Genomic DNA, 12943 nt, shown 5'->3' on the forward strand with positions numbered 1-12943 from the left:
CGGGGCCCCTGTGCCAGCGAGGGGCCCCCTGATCCATGATGACGTGTTGGATGGTCTCATCTGTTAGGGGCCGTTGATGTGCCTCATCTGTCTTCGGCCTCGGGCCACATGATGGAGGAGGGGCGCATTAACCCCTTCAGCAGACCCCCGCCCCTTAACCGGGGTCTTTGGCAGCAGCTCATGCGAGGAGCGCTGCCCCGAGGTGCCAGGGTGCAGGAGAGGCCTCCACCCCTTGCAAGAGGCACCCTGTGTGTGGACCCCCGCAGTGCCCCCTGCCCCATGGGTGCAGTCCCTGCAACGGTTCACGCCTCCTGCATGGCCGCTCCAGCTTTGATGTTTATTATTCAAATGCAGGCCTTGCTTGGGGAAGTTTGAGCAACTTTAGCAAACCCTGGCGTGCCACTGACCTCAGCTTTTCCAGCCGAAGCATCGTGACTTCTTGAGCCCTCTTGCATTGCCAAAGCTTGTTATCAATGTGTCCTTCCAGACCGATACAAACCCGGCCAGCTTCACAGGATGGCGACTCCTTGTCCAGAGCGGCCATGAAAGGAAGAAACATCGAAACACAGAACAAACCATTCATCCATGGAGTCCCGACAGGAACCTGCAGGAGAGGGGAGTGAACTCAACAAGCATTGACAATGCAAAGGGTCTGGCATTTACAAGAGTTTGAGCTCTTGGCATTGAAAATGACCAAGCCTTTTATTTACGTTGTGGTTTGTGAAACAAATACAAGTCCTTGTCGAATACAATGCCAAAACCAGCTCAAACTCAAGTAAATGAGACCTCTTGCATTGCCGATGCTTGTTTAACCCAGTGGGGCGCGGCCGCCGAACCTGGCGTGCCCCCCCCCCCCCCCCGCTCAGCTGATCCTCTGATTGATATCCCCGCCTCTTCGCCCATTGGCTCCGCCGTCTGCCCGCCACGGAGGCTCCTCCTTAAAAGGTGCCGGTGTGTAGGGGGTTCCTTGAGTGCTCCTGTGATGGAGCCCCGCTGTTTTCTGGCCTTGCTCGCGTTGTGTCTCTGCCAGGGCGGTAAGTGTGCGGGGGCATCGTGCAGCGCCCACTGCTGCTTATACCATCTCCTCTAGGCGCTGGGGGGGAATGAATGGGATGTGCAGGGCTCTGGACAGCACCGGAGGCTGAACCTTTCTGCACCATTGCCAAGCGGGAGGACAGCCCTTCTATCTGTGGCCTCTCTGCTGTGAGAGCAAAATCCTACTCTGTTTGGGGTGCATAGAGGGCGGTCCCTAACAGCCAGAGGTGGTGCTGTGTTTGGGGTGCATAGAGGGCGGTCCCTAGCCGCCAGAGGTGGTGCTGTGTTTGGGGTGCATAGAGGGCGGTCCCTAACAGCCAGAGGAGCTGTAATAATTAATAAATGTGGCTCGAAGAAAAGGAGCGTTCAGGCCTCCTGTAATATTTGGTGTCATTTCCTGTCTTGAGTCTGATCCTAACCCAGGCTTCTGAACATATTTATGCTCTATGAGGTATGGTGCATTCTGGGATATGAAGTCCTGCCTGCTCCATATGCAATGTATTCTATTCCGTTCTCTTGGACATGGCATGGGCTTGTAGTTTAGTGAGGTAAGTGTCCAAGGGATGGTGCATTCTGGGATATGAAGTCCTGCCTGCTCCATATTCAATGCATTCTATTCAATCAATCAATCAGTGACACTTATAAAGCGCGCTACATACCCGTAGGGTCTCAAGGCGCTGGGGGGGGGGGGGTGCCGCTACTGCTCGAACAGCCAGGTCTTCAGCTTCTTCCTGAAGGAGAGGTGGTCTTGGGTCAGGCGCAGGTCGGTTGGGAGGGAGTTCCAGGTCTATTCCGTTCTCTTTGGCATGGGCTTGTGAGGTAAGTGTCTAAGGGATGGTGCATTCTGGGATATGAAGTCCTGCCTGCACCATATGCAATGCATTCTATTCCGTTCTCTTTGGCATGGGCTTGTAGTCTTGTGAGGTAAGAGTCTAATGGATGGTGCATTCTGGGATATGAAGTCCTGGCTGCGCCATATTCAATGCAATGCATTCTATTCCGTTCTCTTTGGCATGGGCTTGTAGTCTTGTGAGGTAAGTGTCTAAGGGTTGGTGCATTCTGGGATATGAAGTCCTGCCTGCTCCATATTCAATGCAATGCATTCTATCCCGTTCTCTTTGGCATGGCATGGGCTTGTAGTCCTGTGAGGTAAGTGTCCAAGGGATGGTGCATTCTGGGATATGAAGTCCTGCCTGCTCCATATTCAATGCAATGCATTGTATCCCGTTCGCTTTGGCATGGGCTTGTAGTCTTGTGAGGTAAGTGTCTAAGGGATGGTGCATTCTGGGATATGAAGTCCTGCCTGCTCCATATGCAATGCATTCTATCCCGTTCTCTTTGGCATGGCATGGGCTTGTAGTCCTGTGAGGTAAGTGTCCAAGGGATGGTGCATTCTGGGATATGAAGTCTGCCTGCTCCATATTCAATGCAATGCATTCTATTCCGTTCTCTTTGGCATGGCATGGGCTTGTAGTCTTGTGAGGTAAGTGTTCATGGACATCGCTGTTTCATTCAACAGATTGTCCAGGGTGGGTCTGTCAGGAGTGAACCTCTCATCCAGAGGCTTGTGGGTCATATTGTCTCCCTTCCTCTAGTGCTGCCTGTCTCAGTTCTTCCAGTCATGAAGTGCTGTAACCCTCGTCAGACCTGCGGCAGCACGTGCTGCACCTTTCCAGGCCGGGTCCCTTGAGAGCCCTTCCCCTTGCCGCCCGTCTGCGGTCAGTGCAGAGTGCGGCAGTGCTATCTCTCTGCTCGCTTCTCTTCCCATGAAAGATGTGCTTGCCTTTTAAACCAGCAGCACCTCGTGCGCAGTCACCATTATCTTCAGGTGCCTGCTCTGTTCCAAGATATCAATCATATCATTTGTAAAGTGCACTACATACCAGTGAGTCTCAAGGCGCTAGGGGGGTAAACTACTACTGTTCGAAGAGCCAGGTCTTGAGGAGTCTCCTGCAGGTTAGAAGGTCTTCGGTCTGTCGTAGGCGGATGGGGAGGGTGTTCCATGTCTTGGCGGATAGGTGGGAGAACGATCTGCCACCGGTGGTCAGTCTTCGGAAGCGGGGGACGGTGGCGAGGTTGTGGTCTGCGGTGCTGGCAGGCGGGGGTGTAGAAGCAGTCGTCTGAGGTACGCTGGTCCGGTGTCGTGGAGTGCCTTGTGGGTGTGGAGCTTGAAGGTGATCCTCTTGATGGGGAGCAGGTGCAGGTCTTTCTGGTGTGGGTTTTGATGTAGCTGCGGCGGGGGATGTTGAGGGTCAGTCGTGCAGAGGCGTTCTGTATGCGTTGGAGTCGTGACAGGAGTTTGGCCGGGGCTCCTGCGTACAGTGTGTTGCCATAGTCCAGTCTGCTGCTGACGAGGGTTTGGGTGACCGTCCTTCTAGTTTCGGTGGGGATCCACTTGAAGATCCTTCGAAGCATGCGGAGGTTGGTGAAGCAGGAGGAGGAGACGGCGTTGACCTGCTTTGTCATGGAGAATGTGGAGTCGAGGATAACTCCTAGGTTTCATGCGTGGGTGTGGGGGGTGCTCCTAGTGCAGACTGCCACCTGTAGTCGTCCCAGGTTGATGGGTGGAGCCAAAAGATGAGGACCTCTGTCTTGTCAGAGTTCAGCTTCAGTCGGCTCTCCCTCATCCAGTTGGCGACCTCCATCCTTCCTTAGTGGAGGTTGGTTTTGGCGGTGTGGGGGTCCTTGGTGAGCGAGAGGCACAGCAGGGTGTCGTTGGCATAGGAGATGATGTTTAGGTTGTGCAGTCCGGCGACGTGGGCAGGTGGTGCCATGTAGACGTTGAACAGCGTTGGGATGAGCCTTTGGGTACGCCGCAGATCTCAGTGGTTTTGGAGCTGAAGTGGGGGGGGGGGGGGAGGCATACGCTCTGGGTTCTCCCAGAGAGGAAGGAGGTGCTCCAGTCCAGGGCCTTTTCTTGGATTTCGGCATCATGGAGGCGTGCTCTGGTGCTTTCTCTTATGTGTAGAGGGAGTGTGGCAGGCTCTGGCCTTGGACACCGTGACAAACCGGAAGAGTAACCGGGGCAGTCTATTAAATGGGCCTGCACTACACAATACTCTTCTCTTCAGTAATGGAACTTTTGTTTCGCAGTTTTGTAGCTGTACATAGGTGTTAAAAGTACTACATTGTTCCTTGTAAATTGAGCAGTTTTTTGGCCACACACAGTGGCAAGTACACTCTGGTGATTCATTTACCTGCTGGAGAGAGATGGGGTTTCATCTAGTGGCAGGTTTCATTTGTGTGAGGTAGCGCAGGCGGTTAATATCATAGCTTCCAAGTATTCGCATTGCTAATGTGACATTTCCATTGATGCAGTGACTTATTAAAGACATTATACAGCGACATGTGACACTTCAAGTACATGTTATACTGTGCTAAAATAATGAGTTGCATATTCATTGTGCTTTAAGTCATAGGCTGGGACCCCGTAGCACTTTAAATACATAAGTCGTTACCCACCACCATCAGGAATCTATTCCTTTACTGTCTGCTTACATATTGTGTCCTTCCAGCTTTGTTTTTAACTTACTGCCTCTTCCCCCCCCCCCCCCCCCCCTTCATCCGGCCTGGTACTGTCCCAAAGGCAGGTCTCCAGTTAGTCTAGTGATCAGGTGCTTTGGCTTCATTTGTAGTATCCTGAAGGTGCTACCAGGGGAATTGTGGTCAAACTCAGTGTGTTGGACCGGTCTGCAGACATTGCAGAGGTCATGGACGGGGCAGATAGGGGATAAGGGTACTGCACTAGCTGTGATATTATGAGTGGGATGTCTCAAACAGGGTAGGTAGAACTGATGTAAATTTTGGGTTTCCTTCTGCTTTTCCTTCAGCGGTGTAGCCACATTGGGGCGATCCGCCCCAGGCGGCACTATTTTGGGGACAGGAGCTGTCTAGCCCTGGGCCGTGTTGTGTATGTGCATGTAACTTGCATGATCGAGGTAACTAGTAGCGGCGATACTACGTGTCTTTCAGGTGCTTGCTGTCCTTTTTCCAGATCACCCACCCAGGGGGGCAGTTGTGAGAAGTTGGCCTGGTATATAATGCTCACTAGTTCTAGTGATCACTTTGTACCATGCCAAGCAACCCTTATGATGATCGGTTGTAAGTCAACCTTGTAGACCAGTTATCCTAGTGGTAACGTGGACAAAGCAGTCTTAGGTTAAACTCTGAAAGGCATGTGAAGCCAGCTGTATTACCATACACAACCTCCTTGAATACCACATGAAAGGACACCACACATATATATATTGAAAATATATATATATATTTATTAACTACAAATATCCCCTGAACTCTTTATGAGCACAGAAGCACAAGCGTTAAACAAAACAAAGTTTAAAATACACAAAAGTTGCACAATGTGGATGAGCCCTAGGGGCCACCTAAACCATATACTAAGAAAGTGGTATAAGAGATACCAATTGATAGGGAAACAGGCCTAGGTCCTTGGGAATCGCTGGAGCTGTTCGGGACTAGCATGACAACCTCCGACCTCTCTAAGTGGGACTTAAGGTGGTTGACATGTAGGACCCTCAAGGTGTTTCTAGTAGACCGCAAGTCCACCAAGTAGGTAACTGGACTCTTGCGCTCCACAACCTCAAATGGTAATTATACAGATTTTCAAAAAGGGAGCCAGAGATGAACCGACTTGTTACAGGCCAATTTTACTCTTGGACTCCGCGGCCAAAATTATGGGGAAAGTTGTCCTTGCCCGACTAACAGACTGGTTAGACCAAAATGGCATCATCTCTGATCTCCAATATGGTTTCAGACAGGGAAAGGGTACATCGGGACAATGTCTTAATCTTTATCTAGTGATTGGGAAGTACCCAGTTGCAAAGCGTGGGGATCTCCAATTGGCATTTATGGACCTAACCTCAGCTTTCGACCTTGTAAATAGATCAAAACTCTGGGCGTCCCTCTATAGTATTGGTCTGGATGTTGATTTGATTTCCTACACAACAATACCTCCGCCGCAGTGCGATATAATAAGGATGGCAGCCTAACTGACTTTTGGGCTGTCAAAAGAGGGGTCCGACAGGGGGGTACTTTGGCTCCCCTGTTTACACTATAGATCAATAAACTAGGGGACGCCCTGACTTCCTGTTGTAAAGACATCCCAAAAGCCGGCACTAAATTGATCCCAGCATTACTTTTTGCCAATTACGCGGTCTTGGTGGCAAGGACCTCGAGAGGGCCGCAATCTCTTAGATTGTTTTATTGATTTTATGGACTCTCTGGATTTAATTGCGATTTTTAAGAAGTCACACTCTGTCTATTGGCTCAGGCAAAGCAAGGAAGGCCAACTTTTTAGGGCATGGAACTAACAAAAGTCCCTGCCTTCCCTCATCTAGGCATGCTTTTTGACGATAGGCGTTCGTGGTACACTAGCTAGAGCCTCTGGGGCCATTTTAGAGTTTGCAAAAAGAATCGGCTTCAAACCGCTCCCGGCACTCATGAAGATATACAACGCAAAGTGTCTCCCTATGGTGACCCACGGGAGTGATATATGGGGATCCATAGAGACTGCTGAAATCCAGGCAGTTGAAAATAATTTTTTTCGAACATTGCTTTTGGTCCCGGCCTCGACCCAAGTCTTTAATATCCATGAGGACCTTGGAGCTGGTTTTATTTCAGACCAGATTGCGGTTGGCCCCCTTTTGTGCTGGCTGAGAATTTGGGCTCAACCCTCTCCTAATTTGAATCAGCTGATCATCCAAGACTGCATCTCCTTGGATAAAGGGCAAGACATACCTTGGGTTTGTTATATCAAGACTCAATTGGAATCTCTTGGCTGTCTTGACTTATTTTCAAGCCCTAGAGCTCTCGGCAAGTCTGCCATCAGAGACCTGAAGCGGCAATTCTAGGAAGGATCCATGTTAATAAGGGAGGAAAGGGAATTAGTTAAACCCACTGTGAGAAGCTTCGTCATGTTGAGCTTAGGTAGACAGTTGCAACCATATTTAACATACTTAAATAAACCTTATCATCCATTTGTCTTAACCCTTTTGCTACGGCGGCAATTCCACCGCAGAGCTAAGGGGTGTGGGGGCCGCGCAGCGCTCCGACGCTTATGACGGAACCGCTCCGTCACGCCCCTCGGGTGGGCTGTGCTTGTGACCGAGCGGTTACGTCACGGCCCTGCCCGCTCAATAGAACGTGCCGCGCAGGTGCGAAATCAGCGTTGCACGGCGAGCGGGCCGTGATGGAACCGCTCCGTCACCAGCACAGCCCACCTGAGGGGTGTGATGGAGCAGTTCCGTCACAAGCGTGGGAGGGGTAATTAAATTTAAGCACAATATGGTGTCCTGGCTACTAGCTTTCCCCGAAAGGATTTTTAAAAAAAGGGATGCTGAGTCTCTGCCCATGTGACAACTTCTCCGAACAGAATACCCTACATATGATTGTTTTTTTGCGTTTTTTTTAAATTTATTTTTTTGTTTTGTTACGCAGGAAAATCTATCATTCCTCTCTAAAGAGGGCATAACTTTGAGCAAGTCCGCCCAGCACTGGCATACCTGCGAATGTTGGCATCCCCAGTAGTGTGTTTTGGGGTTGGCATTTGTCCTCCGCTTCTTTGGGGTCCAGGTGTTTTTCTGGGGGGTCAGGGACCTGTAGGAGCTCTTTAAGGATAAGGAAAGTTTCCCTAGCCAAGCAGGAAGAATTTTTTATTTTTTCCTCATAAAAGGCACTTTTGGCGATACGGAGTGACAGTTTGTATGCTCTCATGGCTGTCTGGAATACATCTTTTTTTTTATTCGCCGACTTATCCTTCCTCCAAATACGTTCTGACTTTTTGCATTCCTTCCGTAAGGCGTTCAATGCAGGGGTGTACCAAGGAGCGAGATTGATCCTCTTGGTCAGTTTGAGCGTGCTAGTGTGGGGAATGAGATTATCTAGGGAATGAGTGAGCCAGTCGTTAAATTCTCTATCCACAGTTTTGGGATCCATGGAAGGGAGAGGGGTGGGTTCTCTCAGCTTAGCTTCCCAAGTCTCAGGTACCAGCTTGTGCCAGCGCCTTACGAGGGTCCTGGCTTTGGTTGGTTGGGTCGGAGTGGTTTTGAGATGCCAGTGCATGGGGATCAGTAAATGGTCTGTCCATGGAAAAGAGATGGGTGCCTGAGATTTGAAGTTACCGAGATTCGTGAAAATCGGATCCAAAAGCGGGCCTTTTTCGTGGGTGGCTTGTGCGTTCATGAGATGCAGGTCAACTGACGAGAGATCTGTCAATAGGTTGGCTGCAGGGTTATCCGTGGGATCAAGGAAATGAAGATTGAGATCCCCAAGGAGAAGGAAATTAGAGGCAGTGGTTGCTTTTAGTGTAACATGATCCATCAGTGAGCTGGCGAATTCCCCCAGTGGGCCTGGCGGTCGGTAGACTAACAGTCCGGAAAGGGAGATTGTAGGCGAGATCTGTAGAGTGAAGTTGCAACTTTCACAATCTTTGACATTGCCATTGTCAATCCTGCAGGTGAGGTGGTCCTTGTATAGGATGGCTAACCCACCGCCTCTGCCGACAGGTCTAATTAGGAAACGTATTTGGTAGCCGGGGGGACGGCGTTGACCATGTCAAAGTCGCTGTTCGGCGTTAGCCATGTTTCTGTGAGAAACAGTATATCCAGCGTAAAGTTTTGGACGAGGATATTTATTTCGTGAGCATGTCTGACAAGAGACCTGCAGTTGAGAAGGCCAAGTCGGAGGGTTTGTAGGTGTGCCTGCTCCTCCAGCGGGTTGCAGAGGACACAGCCCGTGAATGGGTTGTCTTCCCTGAGGATATATGTGCAATTGGGATGTTTGTTTGGATTCAATGCATGGAGCCTGTCTTGAGAGTATTTTATACGGCTTTGAGAATCGGGCATAGTGTCTGGGCCTAGGGCCTTCGGCGCGCAGACGGCGCGCCCGCAGCGCCCGTCCGCTGCGCGTTCGTGGAAGCACATGTGTATATGGGGATTCGGAGGGAGTGGCCTCAGAAATGAAGGCGTGTCCTGCACCGGGATACCCTCTCCCGCGTCAGCGCTGACCTCGGCTGGGCGGGGGGGTCAAGTCCGAGAAAGTGCCTAAGTATAGCAGCGTTTTTTAGTGAAGCAGTAAGTAAAAACACAGTATACAACAATTTAAAAGCAGAATGTTCTAGCGATTAAAATCTCCCGGCTGTGCCTCAGGAGTTTACCAGGTATCTGAGCGCGGCTCGTATTCAGCGCGTTAAGTACTGGTAGGGGGCGTGGCTTAGATCAAGGTGGCGTGGCTCCACGGCGGGCGGGAACTGTTTTTAAAACACTAGGAAGTAATGTTAAATCTGTGATGGAAGGGCGATGCAAGGAAGTTTGTGTTATATGGGCTGGAGACTTTAATTGTTCCATATGCACGACAGGAGAGAGAGGGACCTGTGGAGTAAATTTTGATCAAGATACTAGTTTTAGTCACTTTGATCGTTCCAAGTGTGGGGACTATTTAAATGGAGTCATATTTGGGAATGATATGGGTTTTGTAAATGGACGGGTAAGCCCGGAGGTCCCCTTTCTTCCTACCTTTAATACAACAATTGACTACATCATTATGACCGTTCGACATGGGGGTATGATACAAGACTTTGCTATTCTGGATACTTCACTTAGCGACCACTTTCCTTTAAGTTTACTCCTGAGAGTGAAAATTAAGAAACCGTGTGGTGTGGCTAAGTTTAAAACATTAGTTGACAATATCTCCATGGTTAGAAAAAAGGGCTATTCCTTAAAATGGAGTCCAGAAGACTTTCTGCAAGGACGCTGCCCCAATTCTATGTATGTACAGATGGAAATACCACAGACCCTGATATAATCAAGAACTTCCTGATGATCGCTGAACAAATCAGGAAGTTACTATGGGTTGAAACTAAAGGTAGAAATAATGTGCAAAAGGGGTGGTTTGATTCGGCATGTACACAGGCGCACTCAAATTTAAAACAAGCCTTACATGCCCTAGTAAAGGATACTGGTCTAATTAGAGAATGTAGGAACATTTATAAGCAAACCCTTAAAAGTAGGAAAAACGCCCTTAAGAAAGAGGCATGGGAGGCCTTGTGTGCGGCCTCATTGAGCAAAGATTCCACATTATTTTGGAAAGCCGTTAATGCTCCTCTCCTGAATTATAATAAAAAAGATCCACTAGAAGTGACAATATCCGAGAGAGTGGGTTAAACACTTTGCAAGATTGTACTCTGATGAACATGATAACGGAGATGGTGCATTTGAGAAGGCCCAGACGGGAGTTTGTACCCACCCTCGTAGTGTTTAAGCCCCGGAAATGACTGTAGCAGAGGTACACAAATTCATTGACGCATCCTTGGGAGGGAAAGCACCGGGGCCCGATGGGGTTCCGGTCGATTTATAATAAAAACAATAGGGAACTATGGGCCCGATCCTTGCACGCCTCTTTAATGCCACTTTACATAAGGGCATACTCCCTTCATGGTGCCAGTCATTGATAGTACCTATATCACCTTCCGCCTCCTTACCCACGCACACGAAGCTCTCCACGATCAAGGCCCGAGCTACCTCAACAACCGTATCAACTTCTACGCTCCCAAACGCCACCTCCGATCAGCCAGCCACGCCCTCGCCGCCGTCCCACGCATCCTGAGAGCGACAACAGGAGGAAGGTCCTTCTCCTACCTGGCCACCAAGACCTGGAACTCCCTCCCGGCCGACCTGCGCCTGACCCAAGACCACCTCTCCTTCAGGAAGAAGCTCAAGACCTGGCTGTTCGAGCAGTAACGGCACATAGCGCCTTGAGACCCTATGGGTAGGTAGTGCGCTCTATAAATGTCTTTGATTCATATTTAAAAAGGGTGATCGATACAGTTGCCAGTGTTATCGTCCAATATCATTACTGGACTCCACTGTCAAGCTCCTAGGAAGAGTAATTTTAAACAGACTTCAATCATGGGCATATGAGAATAAAATAATACGCGATTTACAGTACGGCTTCAGAAAAGGGCTTGGAACAGTTGAACAATGTTTGAACTTGCATATTTTAACTGAAAAATATACCAAAGCCAAGGAGGGTCGAATATTTTTAACGTTTGTAGATCTCACCTCTGCATTTGACTGAGTCTCGCACAGCAAACTCTGGCTGGTTATGGGTAACTTGGGGATAGATCTCTCTATTATAAACCTCCTTCGGGAACTTTATGCTGCACCATCCGCGAAAGTTAGATTTGGGAAAAACGGAGAATGCACCGAATCTTTTGGAATTTAAAGTATATGCCACGGCTGTGTCCTGGCTCCGTTTCTCTTTACACTCTATATCAATGATGTGGAGAACACACTATTGACCAAGTGTAGGGACTTGCAAATATTGGGGGAATTGAATTGAATTGAAAAGGTTCTTCTATAGCGCATGGCTACTCGGAAGCATCCCAGCGCTTGATATTGAACAGAAGGAATAGATGTGGAAACCTAAAGTACAATGAACCAGCTTATCTATATCTTAGGGAACAGAGCTGTTTTTAACTTTTTTCGAAATGCGAGCAGGCTGGGTTCTTGACGGAGTGGAAGAGGAAGAGCATTCCACAGCCTGGCCGCATTTCGCGAAAAGAGACGGCCCCCTGTTCGGGCTCTGTTGGTCCTGGGGATTATAAGAAGATTTTGCTGTTTTGAGCGAAGATCCCTGGATGGTTTAAGATGGGAGGGCCATTCCCATAAAGAGTTTTATGGACCAAGCAGAGGGTCTTGAAATGGACCCGCTCCTTTATTGGGAGCCAATGCAGGGTCCTCAGCGAAGGTGCAGCTGATATACGATGGCTGGTACCAGTGAGTAGCCTTGTTGCGGAATTCTGGGCAATCTGAAGTTGTCGGGTGACTGAGATGGGAGCTCCTAGATAGAGTGCGTTCCCATAGTCCAGCCTTGATAGAATGAGGGACTGGACTATGGTTTTCTTGGCGGTTTCGGGTAACTGGGGGAGAATTTTGCGGATTGTTTTCATTGGACCAAAGCAAGTAGCCACTGTCTTTCTTGCCTGGGTTTTGAAAGACAATTCCGTATCAAGCCAGAAGCCGAGGCTTTTTATCTCAGATTTTGGAATGGGGCCAGGCCCCATACAGGGAGGCCACATGATGGAGTTATTAAAAATGGCCTTCCTTCCAAGCAGCATCAGCTCAGTTTTCCCCCCGTTCAACTTCAGGTGGGACGCATCCATCCACTCTGCAACTGCCTCCAGGCAGCTGCAAAGATTAGTCGGAAGGGGTTCCACCTGGTTTAAGGAGACTACTAGCTGAGTATCGTCAGCGTAGCTTATCAGCTGGATTCCAAAGGGGGCTACTACCTCTGCTAAAGGTGCCATGTACACATTGAACAGTGTGGGGCTGAGGGAAGAACCCTGTGGCACCCCACACTGTAATGGCACTGGGAGGGAGCAGTTGGTTTCCGAGAACCTTAAAGACTCTGTCGCTAAGGAAGGACCCGAGTCATTCAAGGGCCTTGCCTGTGACTCCGATCCTCTCAAGGTGGGCTAAAAGGACACGGTGGTTAACCGTGTCAAAAGCGGCGCTGAGGTCCAGGAGGATAATGGCCGCGCTGCCACCTGCGGCCAAAATCCTCCTGAAGGCCTCGACCACTCTCAACAGAGCTGTTTCGGTTCCCTGTCCCTTCCGGAATCCTGTTTGAGTGGGGTGTAGCAAATCATAGGTCTCCAAATAAGATGCTAGCTGTTTATTCACCCACTTTTCGGTAAGCTTACTGATGCCAGGAAGGAGGGAGATGGGGCGATAGTTCGAAAAATCATCAGGATTGAGGTTTGGTTTTTTTCAACAGGGCCTTTACCATGGCTAGCTTCCTGTCTTGTGGTACTATGCCAGATTCCAGTGAGGTGTTAACAAGGTTAATGATGTGTTTGCTAACATGGGGTAGAGCCAGTTTCAAAATGGTCATG

At 49.4% G+C, this 12943-nt stretch overlaps 1 protein-coding gene across 1 annotated transcript in view; it reads left to right on the top strand.

Moving 5' to 3' along the window:
* The first annotated feature begins 975 nt into the window (after positions 1-975).
* The window catches only part of LOC147718121 (uncharacterized), an 89190-nt gene continuing 77222 nt past the window's right edge, over positions 976-12943 (top strand). The window contains exon 1 of the mRNA XM_086919196.1: positions 976-1034. Coding sequence (XP_086775322.1) covers positions 983-1034 — 52 coding nt within the window. The 5' untranslated portion in view covers positions 976-982. The remainder of the gene's footprint in view (positions 1035-12943) is intronic.

The sequence above is a fragment of the Lissotriton vulgaris genome, chromosome 4_2 (assembly GCF_964263255.1).
Source record: "Lissotriton vulgaris chromosome 4_2, aLisVul1.2, whole genome shotgun sequence".
Taxonomy (NCBI): domain Eukaryota; kingdom Metazoa; phylum Chordata; class Amphibia; order Caudata; family Salamandridae; genus Lissotriton; species Lissotriton vulgaris.